Source organism: Antechinus flavipes, chromosome 1 (assembly GCF_016432865.1).
Source record: "Antechinus flavipes isolate AdamAnt ecotype Samford, QLD, Australia chromosome 1, AdamAnt_v2, whole genome shotgun sequence".
NCBI classification, from domain to species: Eukaryota; Metazoa; Chordata; class Mammalia; order Dasyuromorphia; family Dasyuridae; genus Antechinus; species Antechinus flavipes.
In genome coordinates this window covers 343448530-343475266 of record NC_067398.1, presented here as the reverse complement: position 1 = coordinate 343475266, position 26737 = coordinate 343448530, and the positions used below count along the sequence as shown (strand labels likewise).

The 26737-nt window shown below is 35.2% G+C and overlaps 1 protein-coding gene across 1 annotated transcript in view; it reads right to left on the bottom strand.

Annotated features, from left to right (window-relative positions):
• ADAMTS12 (ADAM metallopeptidase with thrombospondin type 1 motif 12) overlaps nt 1–26737 on the bottom strand; it is a 482021-nt gene that overhangs the window by 445326 nt on the left and 9958 nt on the right. Inside the window, 1 exon segment of the mRNA XM_051969545.1 lies at nt 24997–25367. Within this exon segment, the coding sequence (XP_051825505.1) occupies nt 24997–25367 (371 nt within the window).

The following is a 26737-nucleotide window of genomic DNA, read 5'->3' as shown; positions in this document are numbered from 1 at the left end:
AAGTAAGAGAAACCTTTAAAATTAAACTCCAAAGATAAGTCATTATTATTTCCAAAAACATATCCTTAAACCTCAAATAACTCCTCTCCTCCCAAAAAAAAAGCATACATGAATAACTAGTTTTCCATGATGAATCATTATTGAAAAAGTCTGGAAAATATGAAGCAATTGAATCCTTTTTCATATATCCACACTAAAGAATTTCAGCTACAAGAACAATGCATCAGAATTGCATGGAGAATTATTATCTTTCTTCCTGAGCTGAACCTGACTAGTGACATTTTCCAGTGACAAAATTTACCCACTGTGATTAAGCTCTATCACAAAGCTGAACTCCCATGTGATTCAATTTCATAATACAATGTACAAATAGATCTCACTGCCCACTTCAGGAAAAGAAAGAAAGGAAAGATAAAAGAAAGACTCATCCAGAGAGAGAAGTCTGAGAGGCAAAGATTTGGAGGGGGGAATAACAAGAACTGGGGAATAGTTGAAAGAGAAAAGAAAGGAAGGAAGGAAAACAGAAACAAGAGAAAGAGAAAAAGGAGGCTGGTAGAATAAAGTACTACATGTTCTCAAGCACAGTATTTATTTACCTTTTACTCTATGTTTCTTCTCCATTTTAAAGAAGCAGACAAAATATTGATTTATCACTCTCTTAATGCTACATTAATATTGGGAAATATAAGAAAGTCTCTCCATCAACATTTATTTTACCATTTATGAAGTAATTTTCCCATGTAGGAAATATAGTATTCTCTGTCCTAACAGGACATGTACTACATAATTCATGTACTACATAAATAAGTTAAATTTCTGATGTCTAAATATGCAAATGACCCCAGAAAAATCAGAAGAAAATCTGACTCCAAGCCTACTATATCAATATTTATTTTTAACATAATTTTAGTACCTTATTTTTTGCCCTCTATAGTCAACTCCTTTAGATTCAAATGCAAATCTTGAGAATATCAGTAATTTTCATCAGTAATTTTAGACATGTTGTATTTGAATGCCTATGGAAAATCCATTTTGGGGTGTACAAAAGGCAGTTGGTAATGAGAAACTGGACCTCCAAAAAGAGGTTAGGTGTGGATGTATATATCTTGGAATCATTTGCACAGAAAGGATAATACCAGTAAGAGCTGATGAAAACACCAAGTGAACTAATGTAGAGGTAGTAGATAAGAGAGTTTGGAGTAGAGCCTTGGGGTTATCATCATCATCTCTAGAATTTATATAGCGCTTTAAAGTTTGCAAAGTTAAATTATATTTGAGCCTCACAATAACCCTATGAGATGTTATTATTATTATATTATTATCTCCATTTTACAGAGCGAGAGAACAGATTGAGAAGGGTTAAGTGACTTGCTCAGGGTCATAGAACTAGTAAATATTTGAAGCAGGATTCACATTCAGTTCTTCTGACTTCAAGACCAATACTCTATTCTTTTCACCATCTAGCTACCTCTTTTTAGACATATTCTTGTTGTAAAGTGACTCAGAATTCACTTCTGATGAATCTAACATTTAGCTAGGTCATACACACTCTTTCATTCATTTAACAATTATTTACTGAGCTCCTTGAAAAGAACTATGCTAGGCCTGTGAAGAATACAAACATATATTCTATAAGAATATATAAAATTCAAATTTTATTCTCAAGATTTGCATTTGAATCTAAAGGAGTTGACTATAGAGGGCAAAAAATAAGGTACTAAAATTATGTTAAAAATAAATATTGATATAGTAGGCTTGGAGTCAGATTTTCTTCTGATTTTTCTGGGGTCATTTGCATATTTAGACATCAGAAATTTAACTTATTTATGTAGTACATGAATTATGTAGTACATGTCCTGTTAGGACAGAGAATACTATATTTCCTACATGGGAAAATTACTTCATAAATGGTAAAATAAATGTTGATGGAGAGACTTTCTTACATTTCCCAATATTAATGTAGCATTAAGAGAGTGATAAATCAATATTTTGTCTGCTTCTTTAAAATGGAGAAGAAACATAGAGTAAAAGGTAAATAAATACTGTGCTTGAGAACATGTAGTACTTTATTCTACCAGCCTCCTTTTTCTCTTTCTCTTGTTTCTGTTTTCCTTCCTTCCTTTCTTTTCTCTTTCAACTGATACCGCACTCAACATTTTAGGCACAAATCTGCAAGAAACAATTTTTATAAGGTAATATTATTTAATTCAACCATCTTTAGCTTAGAGACAGAAATGTCCAAATGGAGAGAGAAATAGTCCCTCCCCCATATCCTAACACATCTCTTTCCCATAAGATAATGGGAATAACATTTATAGGGATTTTGAACTAGAAAAAAGATCACAATATGTTAAAATACAATTTAAGGTTCACATTCTACTCTCTCTAATAGAACAATTATTACATTATATAAAACTACTCAATTCCTTCCCCAACCATTCCCCTCAAGGATTAAGAGACTTTCTCTCTGTTATATTATACTAATCCAAGGATTCTTAACCAAGGGATTATAAACTTGTGGGGGGGGGTAATATTTTGATAATTGTATTTCAAAGTAATTGGGTTCATTTGCAATCTCATACATTTTGATATAATTAATAAAAACAAAACTTATCTCCTCCCCATCTTCTCCTCTTCACAACTTTGCTATTAAGGGTACTACCATGCTCCCAGTTGCTCAAACTCACAAAGTCAGTGTCAAACTTTATTGTTCGCTCCTGTCATCCCACGTATATAATATGTTACTAAGTCCTATCATTTGTATATTCTCCTCATGTATTTTATACATTCTTTATGCCCTCTCACAGTCAGCCCCTGATATATGCCTAATTGTTGTTCCCCAGTCATTTAGTCTTGTCTCATTCTTTATGAGTCTATGGACCACAGCAGGTCAAACCTTTCTGTCCTCCACTATCTTCCGAAGTCTGTCCAAGCTCATGTTCATTAGTTCTATGACATTATATATCCCTTTCATCTTCTACCATCCCCTTCTCCTTTTACCTTTAATTTTTCCCACATTTCAATGAATCCTATCTCCTCATTATGTGGTCCAAGTATTTAAACTTCAGCTTCAGTATAAGTATTGACTGATTCAATCTCCTTGCTGTCCAGAGAACTCTCAAAAGTCTTTTCCAGCACCTTAATTAAAAAGCAGAGCCTTATAGTCCAGCTTTCCTTATAGTCCAACTTTCATAGCCTAGACTATTGCAAAAGCTCACTGGAGGCTCTCTGTCCTAAATCTCTCCCTGTTGCAGTCTATTCTTCACTCAGCTGCCAAAGCAATCTTCCTAAAGCACACACAGTGTCATCCCTCCCAAAAAGCAATAAATTCCAGTGACTCCAAATCAAATATAAAATCCTGGTTGACATTAAAGGCCATCAAAATCTGTTCACTTGTTACCTTTCCAGTTTTCTTACATTTTATTCCTTTCTCTGTACTATACAGTTTCAAAGATACCAGCCTCCTTGCTCTTCTTGCAAACTTCATCTCCAACTCTGTACCTTCTCACTGAACGACCCCCATGTATGGAATGTCCTCCCTTCTCTCACCTCTGACTTTAAATCTTACCTTTTACAGAAGATCTTTCCTGCTCCTTTTCATTGTTAATGCCTTTCCATGAAGATTATTTATAAGACTACATCCATTTATATGCTTTCTCTCTCTCTCTCTTTCTCTTTATATATGTGTGTACATATATGTATGTATTGTGTATTTGTATGTATATATACACACATGTATGTTATATAAAATATAGTCTGCTATGTGTAGGATCTCTTCTACATAAACTCCGTGTGTGTACACATGTACACAATGCAGACACATATAGAGTTCATGTAGAAGAGATCCTACATCTAACAAATTATACATAATTATTTAGGTAATCCTAGCAAAGTATATTATGTGTATATAATTTATATAGTTCATCTTAGTGGAATTTCATTAGCAATAGAGAGGATCAAGAAAAATTCAATGCAGAAGGTGAAATTTAAGCTAGGAAGTAGAAGGGAGATTAGATGGATGGATGGATAGAGAGATAAATAAAGGATGGATGGATAGATATAGACAGACAGACAGACATGCATTATAAATGGTTATTTGTATACACAAGAATAATAGTCATAAATATATTCCTATTTATACCTACACATATACATTTTTATGTATATACTGTGTATAGATATAAATATATTAATCTTGAATGTACTTTGCAGGAGGGGAGGGGAGTCTCCATTACAATATGGATTCCTCAAAGTCAGGGAACACATTTTTGCCTTTCTTTGAATCTACAGCACCTTGCACAGTGTTTAACATGCACTCAGCTTGTTGACTATCAACTAGTCTATCTCTAAAGGCTTGTGCTATATTCTAAAACTCAATAAATAAAGACAATCTGAAAGATATCCTAAGCATACCCGGTACATTCCAATGACTGATTTTTCACACTGCCTCCTTTCCTTCTACTTCCCCTTCTCTTTACTCCCCCACCTCTTACTCTGACTAGTCAATGACTTAGCCATTCTGGGTTCACAATATAGCTAATTGGGCAAATGGGAGAGCCACCACCTGTCTTCCCTATAGAGAGAGATCAAAGACAAGCTGTATTTCCCTTGTTTATTCTATCTCTCCCAACACACAGCCCAATTAATTTCACTTCAGACTATCTTTTTCACAAGTACATATATCTTCTTTAACCTTCTTCCACCTTTTTTCTTGCTTATACATTTTGTCTCAGGAAATTGTCTCTCTCTCTTCATCTTACTTCTATTCATGGACTAAACAAGAATCTTTAATCATGTCTAAAAGTTTGTGTATTATCAGTGTTACACCTGCAACAGAAAATAGGAAAGTTTTTAATTCTGAAAGAAAAATCAAACATAATAAAGGATCATCAATCTCCAAAAGTCCTTGAAAGTTTCCAGAAGTAACTTTTAGAATCCCCAAAAAACACTCCATTTAAATATACAATTTCTAATTAAACCTGTTTTCCCTTATTACCAAAATTCCAGATAAAAAATAATTTCTATTCAATGTTATTATTTATGAATCTTGTTTAATAACTAGTATTTCATGGGGCAGGTAGGTGGCACAGAGGCACAGCCCTGAAGTCAGGAGGATGTGAATTCTAATCTGTTCTCAGACACATAACACTTCCTGGCTGTGTGACCCTGGGCAAGTCACTTAATTCCAATTGCCTCAGAGGGAGAAAAAAATTAGTATTTCAACAATGTTGTTTCTGACTATATTTTTCATTAAAAACATAATTTTGGTCATATTGTAAACTACTAGGGCTTCTGTGGATTAGCATAAAAACTTGATCACCATAATTTATTTTCTTAAAGCACAAATATGTTCTGATTTTCAAACAAAGTTACAAATAAATTTTTATAATTTGAGGACTATCTCAGTGTAACAAAAATAACAATAATAACTATCATTTTTATAATGCTTTAAGATTTGTAAAGCAAATGTTATTAAATATTTAAGAATATTATTTACATAGATTTTCAAGTATTATCTCATTTTTCCCTCTTACAACCCTGGAAGGTAGTTACTATTTTGTCCTCCATTTTACAGATGAGGAATATGAGGCAGACAGAGCTTAAGCAACTCACCCAGTTTGTAAATCTCTGAGACTGGATTTGAATTCAGGTTTTTTTGACTTCAAGTCCAGCACTCTCTATGCAGTGTGTCACCTAGCTGCTATTTGCTAAATGAAGAAACACTAGACTGGAAGCCAAGAGTCTTAAGTTCTAGAAGTAGCCGTGTCATTGTTTCTTCATCTGTAAAAATCACAGACTAGGCCACATCATCTCTAAATCTTTCCAATTAAAACCTACCATAATTACATAAAATACTACATTACCTATTTTAAAAATAAATTCTTCTGTTCTGAGGTTATCCCAGCAATGCATCTCCACATGTTCTAATAATTAATAGGGCCAGAAATCTGACCTTAGAGGTAGAAAAACCTAGGAGTCATCACTCATCTATAAATCAATGAATGAACATTTATTAAACAACTATCATGGATCAGGCACTGTACTAGGCACTAGAGACATAGAAGCATAAATGAAAGAGTCCCTTCCCTCAAAGAATCTAAGCACATACAAGCACATACAAAATCCATAGTCCTAGTGTAGTTTTAAACTATTAAGGCTTAAAACTGAACTAAGACTTTTGGGATACCCTCCCCCACTTCCACATGCTTCCCCTCCCAATATACTGCATAAATACATTGTCACATAGCTGAGTTAAATTTATTTCTTATATTTTTCTGTCTACCTCAGAAATGATCTCTAGAAAAAATTTTATTCCCCCTCTCATTACCCTCATCGAAAAGCATTTAAGAAGCAGATAACCACAATATAGCCCACTGGGAATCACAATGCAAAGAAAATTGCAGAGTGCTGCTCCCTGCCCCTGTGCACTCACTATAAATGCCTTCTTTAGCATTCTATTCCCCCATTTCCTGAAGTGGACAAAAGAAAGCTCTCTTGTACCATCATATGGAGGAATAAAACAATCAAATTACCAGTTGAGAAAAATGTTATTTTAGAGAAACATAGCTTCAGGACTTAATGCATTCAATGAATTTCTCCCCTTTTATTTTTTGACAGAATAAACTATTGCTGGGCAATGCCAATATTAATGCCATAGCAACAAACTTTCAAAAGGAAAGAGCTTTTCAAATGTTATACTAATTCCAAACTTGAACAACTCCAGGTCTGGGAGCTTCGATTACTTGCATATACTATCAGACTTCACTGATGTGATGATCACAAATTTTGGTTAAACATTTTCTTTCTCTTTCTTTTTTGCTTTATTTGTTGTTATAAGGAATGGCTCTCTGGTTGGAGGAGGGGGAAGGATTTGTTGAGAAATGAAGATAATGTACAAAAAATATTTTTTGAATTACCCTGAACATCAAGAATGCCATATCCTCTTACAGAACATAATTAATTGAGGTGGGGGATTGTTTTTGTTCTTTTTTATATCCCCAGAACTTTGTACATTATAGGCACTCAAAAAATACTTGTTGAATTGAACTTGATTTAATTATCCATGTAATTCATCCTTGGATTAATTCATTCTTGAAATTCATTCCTCCTTTGATTTCCATGACACTAAATCGTTTTGGTTTTTTTCTACATCTCTGGCTTTTCTCTCTCCTTCACTGACTTTTCTTCTTCTCAAAGATTTATTTAGTGTTGATTATGTGCTAGTTATACATAGTACCAGATACTAGGTATACAAAATCAAAGAACAAAAAATCTACTCACAAGGAGCTTACATTTGAGCAATGCAAAAATATATATACTAATGTACATAGAACAAAAATATACAGAGTAAACACAAAATAAATACAAATTAGAGAATCAGAAAAGACTTCATGTAGAAGGTAATATTTCAACCATATCTTAAAGAAAGAGAGGGGCCTTCTATGGCAAATGTAAGAAAAAGGAATCCAGACTTGAAAAATGGCAAGTCCAAAGGCATGCACAGAGAAAGAAGATAGCATTCCATGGGAAAAATAAAGAGAAAGCCATTTTGGTCAGATCACAGAGTATAAAAGAAATAATATCCACCAGGGTTGGAAAAATAGCTTAGAGACAGATTGTAAAGAACTTTTACAGTTAAACAGAGGAGCTTATATTTTGTTTTATAGGAAACAAGAAACCAATAAAGTTGGTTAAGTAGGAAAATAGCAGTCTGATCTATGTGAAAAGAAAACTATTTTGGCAGGAGTATGTAGAATGTATGTAAATGGTGAGAAAGAGAGGCTAATTAGGAGATTTTTGCAATAATTTCAGTGAGAAGGAATTCACTTTTAATTATTTCATGTATTTTCCCATTCTTCCCTGTGTTTCTTATATTCTTTGTTTCTTACAAACTTCTAAGTTCAGATGATAATTATGTGATGGGGGAGAAAGAATTAAATGTGAGTGATGATGTGGCAATGGAAATGGCAAGATTTGCCAACTGAGCAATGAGAGAGAATGAGGAATTAAGGATATGCCAAAATTATAAACCTGGGAGACTGGAAGGATATTGATATCTTTGACAGAAATGGAAAATATTTGAAGATAGGAGGTTTTGAGAGAAACATAGCAAGTTCAGTTTTGGACAAGTTGAGTTTGAGATATCTCTGGGACATCCTGTTTGAAATGTATGTCTAACAGGAGAATAATTATGCAGGACTGAAGGTCAGGGAGAGACTAGAACTGGACTGTCTATGTGTGTATACACACAAATAAACACATATATGAACCATCTATATAGAAATGATAATTAAACTCATTGAAATCGATGAGGTTATAGAGAAATACCTCTTTGTGTGTTCCTTTGGCAGTTTGACATCAACAAACCACTACTTAGAATAATGTTTTCCAACATAAAATAACATGCATAAGATTACAAAAAAAATTTTTAAATAGTTATCAAAATATTAAAAATAAATTTCAAAGACTCCAGGAAAAGGGAAATGAGAAGCGAGGGAATATTCATCATCAGGATGCTTAATAAGGAAGATGATCCTGCAAAAGCAAATGAAGAATAAAAACAGTCAAACATATAAGAGTCAACAAAGAAAGAATCATGCTGGGAAAACCCAGAAGAGAATATTAAGTGAGGGTACTCAGTAATGTCAAATGCAACAGAAAAATATTTTTAAATATGTAAGTAAAATTAACTGAAAGGCTTTTTGTATGGATATTTTGCTTAGCAAATCCACTATCACCACCACTCTTTACTGAAAGAAAGGAAAGTATTCTTTTAGCATTTTTTTATTTATTATCTTTTTTGAGCTTTACAATAAGCACATAAAATATGTGTACCAGGCAAGACCTTCCCCATTTTACAGATAAGGTAATTAGGGCTGAGCAAGTTGGAATAATCTACCCAAAGACACACAGTAAGAATAAGACAAAGACAAATTAGCATTCAAACCATGACTTCTTGACTTCAAGATATGAATTTTACCTGCTACACCCTGTCTTCCTACAGAAATTCTTGCTATCCCATCACTCTGATCTAATGCAGTTCTCAAGTTGAAAGTTACAGAAGTCAATTTCCAATAAAAACTAGAGGGAAAATGCCCTCAGGCAGGGGCCCTACCAAAGATATAAACGTTTTCAAATAGTCTTTATTTTTTTCTTTTCTCATTTTTGTGAGGCAATTAGAGTTAAGTGACTTGTCCAGGATCACACAGCTAGTAAATCTATCCTGTCTGAGGCCAAATTTGAACTCAGGTCCTCCTGATCCTAGGATCAGTACTCCATCCATTGTACCATTATCTGCCCCAAAATTGTCTTAATAAATTGGAAGTCATTTCCCATAGCTCTCTGTGACCAAAACCAACTCGAAAACTCTGACCTCTGCCTCGGAGGGTAGGGAAGAGATGGGATCAGGGGAGCAAAGTTTTGACAACATATCCAGTGCATTTAATGTCCCCATTGTAATTCCCATTTTAAATGATGCCTTGGAATGCCTAATACAGCCATTAAGTTCTGCTCCTTCTTTACTACCTTGGAATAATATAATTTTCAAGAGCTTAGAACTATTTCATCCCCATCATAATCATCTTTGATTTGTGGTTCAGAAATAAAATGCATAGAGTGGATCAAGAGCTAGATTTGCAATCAAGCATATTCTGCCTCAGCTACTTAAACTTTCTTAATCTCAATTTCCTCTTCTGTAAATTGAGGGTAATAATAGCACCTTCCTTACATGTATATTGTGAGGAGCAAATGGGATAACATAAGTATTTTGTAAAACTTAAAGCACTATATAAATGCTAATCATTAATGTAATCATTATGTAAGTTCCTTGAAAACAAAAACAATTTCATTTTGCCTAGCACATAGTTGGCACTTAATATTTGTTGTTTTGGTAATTGACTTTTTCTTTCACCAACAAACACCAAACCCTAAGAAGCTAACTCAACCTAACTTCAGTGATTCATAGACTAACCAAATATACTCTTCAGGATCATGTACACAGCCTGAGCAGAAATAACAAGTGCTTTTCTTCTGTAAGACTCAATGTGATCTCAAGAGGTTAAATTAGAAATACTAGCCCTTCCAAATCATTATTGATTAGAGAAATGCAAATTAAGACAACTCTGAGATACCATTACACACCTCTCAGATTGGCTAAGATGACAGGAAAAGATAATGATGAATGTTGGAGGGGCTGAAGGAAAACTGAGACACTGATACATTGTTGGTGGAATTGTGAATGGATCCAACCATTCTGGAGAGCAGTTTAGAACTATGCTCAAAAAGTTATCAAACTGCGCATACTCTTTGATCCAGCAATGTTTCTACTGGGCTTATATCCCAAAGAAATCTCAAAGAAAGGAAAGGGACCCACATGTGAAAAAATGTTTGTGGCAGCCCTTTTTATAGTGGCCAGAAACTGGAAACTGAGTGGATGCCCATCAATTGGAAAATGGCTAAATAAATTGTGGTATATAAATGTTATGGAATATTATTGTTCTGTACAAAACGACCAGCAGGATGATTCCAGAGAGACCTGGAGAGACTTACATGAACTGATGTTAAGTGAAATGAGCAGAACCAGGAGATCATTATACATGGCAACAACAAGATTATACAATGATCAACTCTGATGGGTGTGACTCTCTTCAACAATGAGATGATTCAAACCAGTTTCAATTGTTCAGTAATGAAAAGAATCAACTACACCCAGAGAGAGAACTATGGGAAATGAGTGTAGACCACAACATAGCATTTCTACTCTTTCTATTATTATTTGCTTATTTTTGTTTTCCCTCTCAGATTTTTTTTTACTTTCTTTCTAGATCTGATTTTTCTTATACAGCAAGATAACTGTATAAATATGTATATATTGGATTTAAAATATACTTTAACATATTTAACATGTATTGGATTACCTGCCATCTATGAAAGGGAGTGGAGGGAAGGGGGGGAAAAAGTTGGAACAAAAGGTTTTGCAAGGGTCAATGTTGAAAAATTATCCATACATATGTTTTGTAAATAAAAATCTATAATAAAGAAAAAACTTCCTTGTAAAAAAGAGAGAAAGAAAGAAAGAAATACTAGCCCTCATTACTTGGTAGAAGTATTTTTAACAGGACTCAAAGAATTAGAGGGTTAAGACTTTAAAATAATCAACTTGAGGATAAAAAGGATGAATATTGTCATTTCCAAATTGCATGAAAATAGATAGTATTTACTGATAAAAAGAAAATTACAATATGTACCAAAATAATTATAGCAGCACTTTGGGAGGTTACAAAGAATTGAGAACAAAGTAGATGTTCATCAATTGTGCACTTGGATGTAATGGAATGTTATTGCGCTGTAAAGCATGTGATGAATAGAGAATCGTGGATAAATCTATGTGAATTATATATTGTATAAACAAAAAAATTGTAAACAGAGCCAAAACAACAATAGTATATATAATTATTACATAAATGTAAATGGAAAGAACAACCACAAATAAAAAAATCAAAAGTGAATAAATATAGCAAAAAAAAAAATGACTCAAATTAAGAAAGAGATCAATATTTATTAAGCACCTATTTTGTTCCAGAGACTACAAAACAAGTTAGGAGAGAATACTCCTTACCCACCCTTTCATGTAGATGGCAGGACCACAGGTGTTGTACATCATACATGTTTTCCGACTTTTTCCAAAGTATTGGTCAGTTGTACTAATGTTTTCCTCTTTTTTGCATTCAAAAAATATTATCTGTTATACATCACAGCATCATAGTGACCTCACAGATAAATTACAAAGCTGATGATTCACTAAAAACAAACTGAGAGATGACAAGAAAAGTGGGATAAGGACCAATTTCATGGCTGGAGAAAGCATTGTCATTGCCCTTCTCTTTTCCTCCTGCCTCCCTTTCCCTATGACTTAGGAGAAGCCATCAGTATCTCCAGCTGCTGTTCAAATTGCCAACACTGATTATGGATCCATATAGGCCATCACTCTCAAGCCCACTCTTCTTCAGGGTTCCTGGGCTGCTGGGGAAAAGAGCTGTCCTCTCTCCTCCTTTTTCATGAGATTTCCTTGGAGTCTTGTCTCAATCCCAAACCATGTGATATTCCCTTGCCTCTGGAAATAGGCAAAATCTACCAATCCCAGAAGTCTATGAGGTACAGACCATTTTTACCCTGGAGAGAAGGCATTATCTATGCACTTACAAAACCCATTTTGGCCAGTAGCTCAACTACCTCCCCAATTAATCTTTTTTTCCAGTCACTCCCAGTAGCCAAATGAATACAACATCAATATTAGCCCTATTGCCTCAATCTTTATCTAACTCCAAGCAAAAGTATTCATCATTAGTGTCCTAAAAGAACAAGCAAAGAGATAAATAAAAGCAAGAAAAAAAGCTCCAGAAAAAAGCCCACAAGCCTGAAAATGAGCCCATCAAGAATCACAAGTTATCTTTAACCTGATCCTAGAGATGTACTGAGACATTGATTAGGTTGGGGAAGCATGATGACACAGTGGATAGAATACCAGGTCTGAAGTCAAGAAGACTCATTTTCCTGAATTCAAAAATGGTCTCAGACACTAAGTAACTATGTGATCCTGAACAGATCACTTAACCCTACTTACCTCAGTTTCCTCATCTGTAAAATGAGCTGGGGGGAGGGGGAGGAGAATGGTAAACCATTCAATGGTTTTCCCAAGAAAATTCCAAATGAGGTTTTGAAGAGTCAGATATGATTGAAAATGACTAATTAATAATGATAAGGATAAGAGCAGTTGATTTGTAAAGAAAGAATACTAAGGCCCACTGTGTTTCTAGAAACTGTGAACAAGTAGGAAAATTGTTTATTACTGAAAGCTGAAATAGAAAATGAATGAGGAAACAAGAATTCCCAATTGGCAAAATCTTCCATCTATAAATGCCAGGGGAATGGGTGGGGAGAGGAGAGAAATAATCAAACATTTGATGAGTCCCTTGGCTACAAAGTTTTATGAGACTGGGAGAGCTATGTCTCTTAAGTGTTGATATTTCACTGAATTCCCATCCAGTCCCACCGTGGGACTATGGATAAGCATTTCCGGCAGGGATTACACATACTACAGAATTTCTATTTTTTGGTCTGTCGTGAGGCACTTTCATGTAGGACTTAGATTTATGTAAGAGAAGACATTCTGACAGAAAGTTGTAGAGGATACGTAGTAGAGATGGTTGGTAAATAGCTCGGTAGCTATAGGACCATAGATCTAGAGCTGGAATGGATCCTGTCAATTAGTCAGCCAATAAATATTTACTATGCACATATGCCAACTGCCTTACTATGGGTTAGACCTCAGAAAGGATTTTATGAAGTCACCCCATCAACAAACATTTGCTTGTTATGTTCCAGGCACTGTATTAAGTGCTGAGAACCCTGCCCTCAAGGAGAATTCTAAAGAAGGAAACATAAATAACTATGTTCACAACAAAATATAACCAATATAAATGAAAATTAATGTCAGAGGGAGGCACTAACTGTGGAAGGAACTGGGAGAAAACCTTCTGAAGGAAGGATTTCAATTAAGTCTTGAAAGAACATAAGAAAGTCAGAAAACAAAGGACAGAAAAATATCCTGGGCATGAAAAAAAAGCTAGTGAAAAATCTGATATTTACTATGAGGTCTAATCCCCCCAAAAAAGGCCAAAGAAAAATCTGTAACTACAAAAACATCATAGCTTTTTCTTATGGTAGGAAAGAACTGAAATCTCAGAGGGTTTCCCATTAATTGGGGAATGACTGAGCAAATCAATACACAGGGTTATAATGAAATATTACTGTGCCATAAAAAATGATAAAATGAACTGTTTCAGAAAAAATGAGGGAAACTATATAAATTGATACAGAATGAAGTGAACAGAACTAGGAAAATAATTTATATATAACAATTTTGTAAAAACAACATTTTTCAGAACTCAGATCAATGCCACGACAAACCATGGCTCCAGAACATTAATAATAAAACATGCTATCCACTTCCTGACAAAGACTGATTATAGATTTGAAAAAGACTTCAAAAATCATATAATTCAAGCCCCTCATTTTACTAATGAGAAAACTGAGGCTTGGAGAAGTAGTTAGCTTGATGAAGTTTACACAATTAGTAGATTTGTTCTGTTTTTGGTCAGTCCTATGGTTTTATTGATATATGGAACTCCCAGTGAGAAAATACCCTCTACAAATGCACAAAAGCTTCTATTCTGCAAATTATAGTTTTACAGAGCTATCTGGGCACCAGTCTGTTAAGTGATTTGCCCAGTTTGTGTCAAAGGGAGTATCTGAATCTTGTTCCAAGGCTGAGTGTGCACTTTGCCACACTGCCTCTTAGAAAGAAAATTCCTTGTTAGGTGCACAAAAAGTTCCTTATCTCACAATTAGCTTGCCAAAGAAGTTCAAAGGAAAGATTCAAATACTCTAAATTTGCCATGCAAATAGTAATATATTTCCTAGTAAAACCTAGAAAGAATACTTAAACAAACCTTCATAGGGTCTATTCCGCATTTGTCTTTAACTCAGTAACACTTATAGTCAAAGGGTTATTCTTTATATTTTCTACAAAAAAGCAGTCTCTAACAATCAAATCTTGGAGATGATCTCTAAATTAAGAAAGAAAGATGAAGCTCTTCATTTCCCAAAATGGGAGTGTTAATGAAGCACAAAAAGACTAAAAAGAAACTGAAAAGTAAACAATTCAAGTCTCCAAGCATCTATTAAGTACCTTCTGTATACAAGATGGCAGCTAGGTAGTGCAGTAGATGGAGTGCCAAGTCTGACATCAAGAAGATTCATCTTCCTGAGTTCAAATCTGGCCTCAGATACTTCCCACCTGTGTGACTAAGCAAGTCACTTTGCTCTGTTTTTCTCAGTTTCTTTATCTGTAAAATGAACTGGAGATGACAAATCACTCCAGTATCTTTGCCAAGAAAATCTCAGAGTCATGACTGAAATGATTAAACAACAATAATAATGTGCAAGATATTCTAGGAGGTTACAAAATGTAACCAGATCCTGCTCTCAAGGAATTTACTTTCCACTAAGAGGATATATTTACACAGATAATAAAGTAAGCACACCATAGTTTGCGGGGGGGGAGTGAGGGGGGAAGCCTTAACAACTAAGGGTATCAGAAAAGAAATAGGAAGTAGCACCCAAGCTGAGCCTTGAAAAAAAGAAAAGGATCCTTTAAGGTAGAGGTGATTTCTATGTATATAGGACAATCTGTGCAAATATATAGAGATAGGAAATGAATTTAAAATTTTGGGAAACAACAAGAAGAACCATTTGGCTGGGACATACGAAGAAGAATAGATCCTCAACAAGGAAGTATTTAATCAGGAAACCCCCAAAGTTCCACAAGTCACATTTCTTAGCCTGGAGATATCAGGGAATGAACAGTCCCTTTATTCCCTTCCCTATTTCTCTCCCTTACTCATTTATCCTCATTCCCAACACCAGTGTAGCCAGACCTCCAATGAGGGAGAGTAATTTCTCAAACACGCGCATCGTTAAACTAAAATGAATGCTTTCTACAAATGAGAAGTGAAGTTCCAGATCGGAAAATAGAGCGAAATGTAGCCCAGAGAAAGTTTTCCCACAAAGCTCTGCCAAGGAACTTCATTCCTCAGCTACATCACCCCATTCTTCAGCCAGAGTTCATGAGCAAAAGGGCAAAAGCTATTAAAGTCTTTGATATTATGGAAAAGGGACCACCAGGATTTTCCAACTGGGACTGAAGCCAGTATCTTAAGTAAGGCCTTTCAGAGTAAAATGTAAATTCTTCAACCTATCGTTATATTACCATATGTATTTTGTTGTTTAGTCATCTCAGTCATGTCTGACTATTCATGGCCCTACTTGGGGTTTTCTTGGCAAAGATACAGTAGTGGTTTGCCATTTCCTTCTCCAGTTCATTTCATAGATGAGGAAATTGAGGCAAACAGGGTTAAATGACCTTCCCAGGGTCACACAGCTAGTAAGTGTCTAAGACCAGAATTGAACCCAGGAAAATGAGTCTTCCTGCCTCCAGATCCAGCGCTCCATTCACATAGCATTCACTATGCTACCTATCTGCACATCATTGCATATATTGTGAAAAATACATAATTGAGAGAAATGCATTAAAAAATTACACATGCATCAAGGAAAAAGAATAAGGCCTAAATGGAGATGGTATGTTACAGAATAGCATGTTTAATATGAGAAATTTCATAAGAGAAGGCAAGACTTGAGTTGTGATTTGGAGTAGAACAATGAATTAATAGTGAAAAACCACCAAAAGCAATTCTGTGATAAAAGATTCACTAGGGGATTCTAATGTCTCTGGTAGCTACAACTTTATTTGGGGCCACTCATTCCGTCTCCAGAGCAGATCAGATTAATTCGTCAATCCATCAAAAATAATTTATCAAATACCAATGTACTTAGTTCTGTATTAGATCCTAGGGATGTTAAAAACAAAAATGAGAAGAATTACATTATTGTGTCTAACAATAATAATATATAGAATTTGTTATAGTATTGTCCATTTCTCATGTAAACCATTTATTTACTGAAGATGGGCAGAATAAAGCTATTGGTGTGAGAAATGCAGAGAAAAGTAGTTTGAAGAAAAACACTGACAATTCTGAGACAATCTGAATGAAAGCCCTTAGTGGCAAAAAAATATTGATGGAAAAGAGTACTACTATGCATTGTTTCTGGAACTTAATTTATATACATTTATTTTTGGGGTTTTGAAGTTCATTGTTGAGAAATTCTAAATTTTAAAAAAAATGCTTAGGACAATTGTGTTAACTGTCATATCTGTCAGGAATATAGACTTCTCAACCTAAGATATAAGGGGATAACTCCATATGAGACCTTGATTTAAGACAAGAGAGTTAATGTCAAATTAGGCTAAAGCTAACAAAAGCAGAGCATTAGAAGACAAAATTTGACAGAGCTGAGAAGCTGACAGAAGCAGAAAGGCAGAAGGGAGATAAAAGATAAAGACACTACTTTGAGTTGAGATGGAATGATTAAAGACAGATGGTCTCTGCAGTTGATGCAGGGAATTGATCTGATTGATGGGAACTGATTAGAGAAAGCCAACAACTCTGTGGTTTGAAGAACCGTTTTTGCTATATAGCTTTCTATATTCAGCTTGAGAAAATAGAAACATCTCAGAGATTGCCTACATTTTCCTAAATGTCCCATATGGCTCAAAGGGAGAAAACTCTCAAGAGCTTTGGAAATTCTGGGCTGAAAGGAACTGTTTTTCGCTGAAAGACTGTAAGTCAGTCTTAGTGCCCAACCATTAGGAAGACCCAGAAAGTTTTGTAAATCCCAAGCTTAAGTTTGCTGAAATAGCTCTACATGGCTCTTCAGAATAACAGAGAAGAGGCTTCATCCAACAGGAGAATGGAGCCATCATCACCCAGCAAACAATACAAGCTTTGCTGAGGAGACCAAGACGATCAAGGCCTCCAGTCCAGAGTAGTGAGTTGGACCAGCATATGAGTTTCCATATGGAATGACTCACTGCTAAGTTACTACAAATAGTCCTCACTTTCTCCTACAGATATTATGTGCCTTAATAGAAGAGTGTGTATACTGCTACATTATGTTGTGACTATTACCACTTTTGTCTCCTGATAAAAAAATGTTCCATAATTAAGAATTAGTCATCTTGGATAATTTTTAAATCAAAAATACACTTTCTTAGGTACTATAATTGTAAGAGATATATGTTCACCCCTGCATTTCAGTTACCCATAGGACCCCAAATATGAATAATAGAATGTCTGCCCTTTTGAGGATCTACTCCAGTCTTCCAGTGTGGGTGAAAATGGGGTGAAAGAACCAGCATCAACCCAGAGTGAGAGAAATGTCAGGTTCCACATATACACATAGATAGAAATATAGATATAGAATTTTTGCTCTTCACATGAGATAGATACTATCATTATCCCCATTTTTACAGCTGAAAAAATAGAAGAATTATGTCCTAAAATAATGGAGAAACTGAACCTTGTATCTCTGAAAGGGTATGGGCTCTAAGAAAGATGCTAAAGGACTACAAAAAAAAAGCAGATATTGTCCCATTTAAAAAAAAAAAAAGCAGCGTTAATATGGCAGACTAAAAGCAATGAGCTTCAATTCCTAGAAAAATTCTAGAGTATACTGGGATGTCTAGTGAATATCTAGAAAGTGAATCTGTCAAGAACAAGTAATGTTAGACTCATTCCATTTTCTTTTTTTTGAGAGACTACTAGTCTGGTACAGATAGAGATTACCTATATTTCAGCAAAATATCAGATTTGTTCATGCTGTTCTTATAGAAAAGAGAGTAATGCAGACTTCACATCAACAGTTAAGTGGATTCAGAATTGATTTATATGAACCCAAAGATTAGTTCTTCATGGTTTGATGCCAACTTGCAAAGATGCCTCAGGGAATCTGTGATTGGTTTTTGGAGGTCTAGAATTTTTTCTATTTCTAGTCATTCAAAATAGGGCATGCTTACATTTTTGCAAATGATACTACTTAACATGCTAGATGACAGAAGCAGGATCAAAAAAGATCTCAGCAGGCTGAAATCTTGGGCCAAATCTAATAAAATTTAATTGAATTGAGTTAAATGTAAATTTAATCAGGTTCAAAAAATCGGCTTCACAAGATGAGGGAGAAATAGCTAGACATTTAAGAAATATCTAGTGCTTTTAGAGTACAAATTTGATACAAGTCAAAACACACTAATGTGGTCTTACACTTCACTGAGAGGCAAAATGTCAAGGAAACGGGGAAATAAAAATTCTGTTGTCATCTTTGCTGGTCAGACCACAGCCAGAGTATTATGCTCAGTTCTAGGTCATATATTTAGGGAGGAACTTGAAAATTTAGAAAGCATTCTGAGGAAGGTAAACATAATGGTGAATAATCTCAAAAAGTTACATATCAGAATCAATTGAAGGAGTTAGGATGTTTACCTATAGAGAATAAGACTTGGGTAGAAGGAATAGAATCACTATCTTCCACTACATGTAGGATGGAAACACAGAGACTTTTTAACTCTGGCCTCAGTGGGCAAAATCAAGAGCATTAGGAAATACTTGAGAAGAGGCAGAATTTGATTTGATACAAGATAAAATGTCCTAACAATTAGAGTTATTAAGAAACAACATACTTGGATGCCTCAAAAGATACTGGTTCTCTCTCCATTTCCCAAATTCTACCCAGTGATGGACTTCAAATAAAACCTGGTTAACTACACATCAGACATGTTGTAGTAGTATTTTTTATATGAGTTGAATTAAATAATTTCTGAGTTCCAATCCCAGAATTCTATGATTCCCTAAGCAGAGAAATGGAAGAATCTAAAATGTAAATTCTTTTGTCTCTGTATCACTAGTACCTATATAAGTAATAATTAACAATAAGCGAATGTCAATTGTTTGAAGAGAGAATGTATCTGAGAAATGCTCCAATACCAAGACCTCAAATTTTTAGGTTTTCCAGCTAAAAAGTACTATCACATACATTATTTCCTAAGATCTCAAAGCAAGAGCATCAACTAAATTTGTACAAATGTTATTCATATTATCCATATGTTACATTCATACATTCACTATCTGTTTGAATGAAGTATTAGTCACTATATTATTAGTCATTTTTTCTTCTTACAGATGAGGGTGATGAAGTTCAAAGACTTGGACTGGGTTAGTGACAGAACTAAGACTCTGGTTCTGAAGCCAATACTCTTTTCATTATGCCTTGATCAGAGTTCATGGCAATTTAGCAAACATTCCTTAAGCACATACTATTTATAAGGTGCTATGTTAGTTAAGACAAAATACCAAATCAGTGCCTGTCTTCCAAGAATTTACATTCTACTAGGAGAGGTAAGATAGGTGATACAGATTAATGAACCCAATCCCTACAAATAATATTAATAATTAATATTTATATATCATAAATCTTATTCGCAGCAAAATTGGCTCAAAGAGGAAATAACATACACACTCTATCTTACTCAGCAGGAAAGTAGGAGGGAAAGGAGATAAGAGGAGGTGGAGGATGATAGAAGAGAATGTACATTTAGGGGAGGGGCTGTTCAGAAGCAAGACACTTTTGAGAGTGACAGAGTAAATGGAAAGAGATAATAGAACAAATGGGGAAAATACAGTTAGCAATAGTAATTATGAAAGGAATCGTGAAGCAATTTTCTCTGATGAAGACCATTTCTCTAATGTTTAGGGAACTGAGTCAAATTTATTTTTTTTAAAAAGGCCATTCCCTGATTGATAAATAATCAAAAGATATGATCTATGCCCAAAGAGTTATAAAATCATGTATATTTTTGACCTAACAACACCACTATTAGACATTAATATATTTATGTTAAATATCTATATTAAAATATATATTTATATGTCACTTTCAGATTTGCAAAGTGCTTTATACATATTATCTCAATAAGTGTCATTTGCAATTTAGAGGGTTTGTACAAAATGAGTGTTAAAGGGCTGTGCTGCTGATATCAAATCTCAAAAGAAAATAATTATATTCTAATTATATTCTCTCTTTATAACCCTTAATTAATTGCCCACTTGAAAACTCCAAAAGAGATTCCAATAAATTGTTCCTAATGGCAAAATTAGGCAATATTCTGATTTTCAAAATTTCTTCCATCTAAGCCAAGAGTTTGCATATTTATTGGCATTTGCTCTATTACTTATCACACCAAGCCCATAGTTCATAATCAGGAAATATACAAGCATACTTTTCTAGAAATCCCATCTTTTACGTTCAATTTTTAGTTCTGTTGTTGTTGTTGAGTAAATTATTTATGGCCATTTGGGGTTTTGTAGGCAAAGATACTGTAATACTTTAGCCCTTTCCTTTTCCAGCTTATTTGATAGATGGGGAAACTAAAGCAAAGAGTGTTAGGTGATTTGAACAGATCACACAGCTACTAAATGTCTGAGATTGCATTTGAACTCAAGTCCTCTTGACTCCAGAGTTAGAACTCTATTCACTGCATTATCTAGACATCCTTTTAGGTCTGACATATTTCTAAATATTTAATTTTTCTTATAAACCAAAGTTTGAGAGAGGAGAGAACTCAAGAATCTAATTCCATATATGAAGTATGGGATGTTCCTGTATACGTTCTAAAGAGCCAAGTGAGTCTTAGAGAGATTAGTAAAAAAAAAATCAGTGTCCAGAGAGCCACTAAGAGTCACAGTGAGCCAAGTCTTCCCGATTCCAGGCAGTCTTGTACTAGCACTGAGTCTCTCTTTCTTCCTCTTCTACAGGTGCCCTCTCTCACTGTCATTTTCCCTCTGTTTCCATCAAACAGGCACAGGGGCAAAACTTTGGTCAGAGAGATGTCTATTGTACAACAATGATGGTTGATCCTTCTAATGAATATTCTCACATTGTTCTATTCTTGATACATTCTGATGTCTGCAGGAAGGTCTACCTTTGCCTAACAATGTATACTTCTAGAGTACAGGCACATTTGTGTGTATTTTGGTGGTTTGGAACCATATGCTGTTCAATTCTTTTGTCAGTGCTTAAGTCAGCATTTTAGCATTATCTTAACGTTTCAATTACCTTACTGACAGTGACTATTTCTTTTTTCTGCTTAGAAGAAGAGCAACATCAGCTACTATTAAAGACAGTATTTGCTGCCCTGGCTACTACTGTTAGAGAATGGTGATAATGACTTGACAAATATCACATAAACAATTAGATCTGTACCATGGTGTGAAATAACCTCATTTCCCAACTATATACATTTCTGTGGACTTACCAGACTTCATCATGCTCTCAGGAACTTCATCACTGGGAAACCTCATCATCCAACAAGATCCAATCAGCCTTGAGAACCACACCTTGTTATTACTCTGACTTCTGATTTAAAAAGCTCCAAAACCTTTATTTAAAGTTTAAGATGTTCAGAAAAGTCATTTCCTCTTTTAAAAAATAGTAATTTACTTTTCTAAATACATGCAAAGATAGTTTTCAACATTTAACTTTGCAAAACCTTTTGTTCCAAATTCTCCCTCTCTCTTTCCTCCTCCTCCCTCCCCAAGAGAGCAAGTAATCTGATATAGGTTAAACATGTGCAATTCTTCTAAATATATTTCCATATTCAACCCACTGCATAAGAAAAATCTGACCAAAGGGAAAAAACACAAGAAAGAAAAAAAAAACAAGCAAACAACAACAACAAATATGAAAATATTATAAGAAAGGTCATTTCTTGACCAGCAGGATGAATACAGAGAGGCTTGGAGAGACTTACATGAACTGATGCTAAGTGAAATGAGCAGAACCAGGAGACCATTATACACTTCAACAACGATATTGTATGAGGATGTATTCTGATGGAAGTGGATTTCTTTGACAAAGAAACCTAACTAAGTTTCAATTGATAAATGATGGACAGAAGCAGCTACACCCAAAGAAAGAACACTGGGAAACGAATGTGAACTATTTGTATTTTTGTTTTTCTGCTCGGGTTATTTTTACCTTCTGAATCCAATTCTACCTGTGCAACAAGAGAACTGTTCGGTTCTGCACACATATATTGTATTTAGGATATACTGCGACATATCTAACATATATAGGACTGCTTGACATCTAGGGGAGGGGGTGGAGGGAGGAGGGGAAAAATCGGAACGGAAGCAAGTGCAAGGGATAATGTTGTAAAAAAAAATTACCCTGGCATGGATTCTGTCAATATAAAGTTATTATTAAATAAAATTTTAAAAATAAATAAATAAAAGACAAGAAAGAAAGAAAGAAAGAAAGAAAGAAAGAAAGAAAGAAAGAAAGAAAGAAAGAAAGAAAGATCATTTCTTTATTCCCCATCTGGTGATACCCATTTGGGACTTGACTTTATCATGCCCCTGTAAAAGCTTTCTTTGTTCTTCCCTTCCCTTTATTTCTCCCCCCGCTTTTCAGCTTGTTTTGTGTGTTATCTCTCCCCATTAGTTCGTAAACTTCTTGAGGGAAGAGATTATTTTGTTTTGTTTTTTGTATACCCATGGCTTAGTACATCTCTATGTACATGGCATGTGTTTTTATTCAGTTGGCATCCCCTATATCCAACTCTCTGTGACTCCATTTGAGATTTTCTTAGCAAAGATACTAGAATGAGGCAGCTCAGTGGAGCAGTGGATAGAATACTAGCTCTGGAGTCAGGAGGATCTGACTTCAACAGCAAACTCGGACACTTCGTGTCTGAGGACTTGAGGTCTGACCTCAGATGCAAAACACTTAACATATGTATGACTGAGCAAGTCATTTCACCCTATTGCTTCCAAAAGAAAAAAAATATATTGGAATAGTTTTCTATTTTCTTCTCCAGTTCATTTTACAAATGAGGAGACTGAGGCTAACAGGTGACACAGCTAATAAATGTCCCAAGCTGAATTTGAACTCATTTCCAAACTCCAGAGCCAACACTCTGTACCACCTAGCTGCCTTTGTGTGTCTGGTCCATAATAGGTGCTTAATAAATGTTTATTGACTGATTTTCCATATAGGAACTGGGATACAAAAGGAAACCAGAGGAGAGATGAAAGATAAAAAGCAAATTCAGCCTAAAAGACAAAGATTATATAATCCAAAGAGGTAATCTATCAAGCAACAGAGTAAGGAATTTTATTAGAACTCTTGAAGAGCTATATAGGAAGCAAGAAAAAAGCTCCTATCTTTGAGTAGGATAGCCAAAGACCAGGACCAGAGATAAGATAAATATATACAAGAATACACACAAACTCAAGTCCACTCTGAATGTGAAAATTCAGATTTTTCAGAATAAGAAAATATAAGAACAAATCTAATTGCTGATTTTCATTGACATTGTGAGTCATGAGGACCATGAATGTCTAAAGGAAAAAGAAGTTCATTTAGAGCTAAAATGAATGTCAAAGACCATCCAGTCCAATCCCTTCATTTTATGGATGAAGAAACTGAGGCACAAAGAAGTTAAGTGATTTGTTCAACATCACGCACTCACACAGTAGTCATCAGGAACCAAGGTCTTCTGATTCCAATCCAGCATTCACTTAATATTTTTATACTCATTTTAGAGACAGACAAATAACAGAGAAGTTTCATTATTTGCCTAATCTCACACTGGCAGTCAGTGACAGAGTTGAAATTAGAACCCATGCCTTTTAACTCCCAATCCTATATTCTATTCCACACTGTTTTGTTCATTTCTTATAATTTCTAACTTTTCTTTTAATAAAAATTATTGATATCTTGTTCTAAAATCACCAAGATTTTCCCCAGTATCCCTCTCCTATTGCCTCCCTAGAGGACCACCCCATGGAATAAGGAATATTTTTAAAGAAAAAAAAGAAAACATATATATATGTGACAATTTGAGCACAATTGCCCTCATATCTACTTCTTCAAAATCTCCTCATATTTGCACTGTACCAGGCAATGGTCTAGCAGTATTCGTAACTACACACGCACACACACTCAAAAGAAGTGAAACCTACTGATCCATAATAGAGAGCTCATAAATAAAAGATGAGAAGTCACACTAGATGGCTGCTCTAATCAGAATTATTGGACCCTAGCTCTCGGCTCCTCCACCCACTCTGATTTCCTTCCCAGTGACTGAGTTTATCTTGGACCTCAAGCCAGTTTTTGGCATCCCTCTTATGAATCCTGGTTCTAGATTCCATATTATTTGGTTTGTCCACACGCTAAAATATTCTCCACTTCTTGACTCTGTCTCACAGCTTCTCTGTAGGAAACTCTTTCACAAAGCCATCATCTCTTCAACTCAGAGGACCCTGAACTGGTGGCCATCTCATCCTGGTGACCATAAAAATGAGGTACTCAATACATTTGCTGAGTGAATGATCACAGAAACAAGTAGCATATAACAAATTATGTAAGATAAAGATTGAGGGCACAAGAGAAAAGTGGAGATGGAATTAACTGCCCCCTTACCAGTCCCTTGCAGGCACTAAGAGCTGCAGTGCCATCTCCAACTCCTGATTGTAGTACTGTGCCCTGGAAGTGGCAGGAAGAGCCTGAATGGGATTCCATCTTGGCACCTGTGAGGTTTCCATATCGTCTCTCCAAGATGTAGTTATTAAAAAGAAATCCTCGATTAACTGTCAGATTAAAAAACAGGTTCTTGTCTTCATGAGTAATTTTATAATATACTCGGTCATCTTGGTGCTCCAGATCTCTTCTTCTCCTAGCATTCCCTCTACTGGGGGCATGATGATGCAAAGCATGGGATACAAAATGTCCAGTTGCATTTACTTTTACAGGACCCACCACATGATATTCTGACAAAGTCTTGATAAAGTGTTCTGGAAGAAAAAAAAGGAAGAACACAAAATAAAATTAGTTGGAATTGGTAGAGATACAAATTAATACTGATTCTGTAGATGGGATAGGAACTGGCCCTGGGATTTAATTGGTATAGGCAAATCTTATGTGGACTCCTCAATCAACTTCAACTCCCCAGACTCAGAGTTGCTTGGAGGCATTGAATGATCAATTAACTTCTCAGAGTAACACAGACTACATGTGTCAAAGAAGAAATTTGAAGCAGATCTTCCTGGTTTTAAGGCTACCTTGTGATATCTACTGTGACATTTTCATGGCATGGAAAACTGAGTGAATTAACCAAAAAAGTTATTATTTATTAGGTGCAAAAGCCCTCTGCTAAACACAAGATATGCAAAAAGAAAAGCAAGGCAGTCCTTCTCTAGTAGCTCACATTCTAATGGAGAAGATAATAATTTCAGAGGTTTCATCTACAAGTCAGATGGAAAGGTCCCATGGAATTTAGAATATAGATGGTAATGGCTCTTCTTTATGTCATTTTCTGGATGATCCACAACCATTCCCGATACCAGACCACTTGACAATTCCAACAACTTTGGTGGCGAGAACTTCTTTGCTAAATCTTGAATACCTGTGACTACTTCCATTGAAAGCTTTGAATCTCACAATCTCTCCCACTTTAGAAGATTAAGCTCCTTTCCAACCTATTGGATATTTTTGCCACGTAAAGACTACCAACTTTTATCATCTTCTTATGTCAAGCAAAACTGGCTTTCAGTCCCTGGTTAAAATGCAGGGTTACTGACATCAGTAACCAGGGAGCAGAGTTAATAGGATTTTAAAAGGAAAATTAATAAGCAGTGCCAGAGTAAAGGGATTGGGATCTGCCATTCCTCAGGCAAACATCATCATGAACAGAACAGTTCTCATCTGGAGGGCTTCATTTAAAAAAAAACCACAAGGCCATTTGAGAGCCTCCCCTTAAGACAGACTTGGCCGAAGTACAAGAGTGTTGTACCTCACTCCCTGGAAGGTATGAAGCAATAACTGAGATCCAAGATTTTACAAATCATGCCCTTTTCTCTTTCCCCGCTATTCCCAAGAGACCTTCTCTATCCCTGTATTAACCTACTTCAAAAGCCTTTTGGCAGTGTTTCCAGTCTTCTTCCCCTACTCCATCTGCCAGGTAGATATTCTGGCCCAGATGTGATCATGTCACACTTTAGTGTAAGTATTTTTGCTGCTATGTGAAGCTCTAACTCACTTACCTGGCATTCCCCAGACAAGAACTCCATCCAAACATGACTATTTTCTGTTCCCCTAACACTTTCTGGGCTCTCTAGTCTCAATGTCTTTGCATAAAATAACCTCTATGACTAGAATGTCCCTT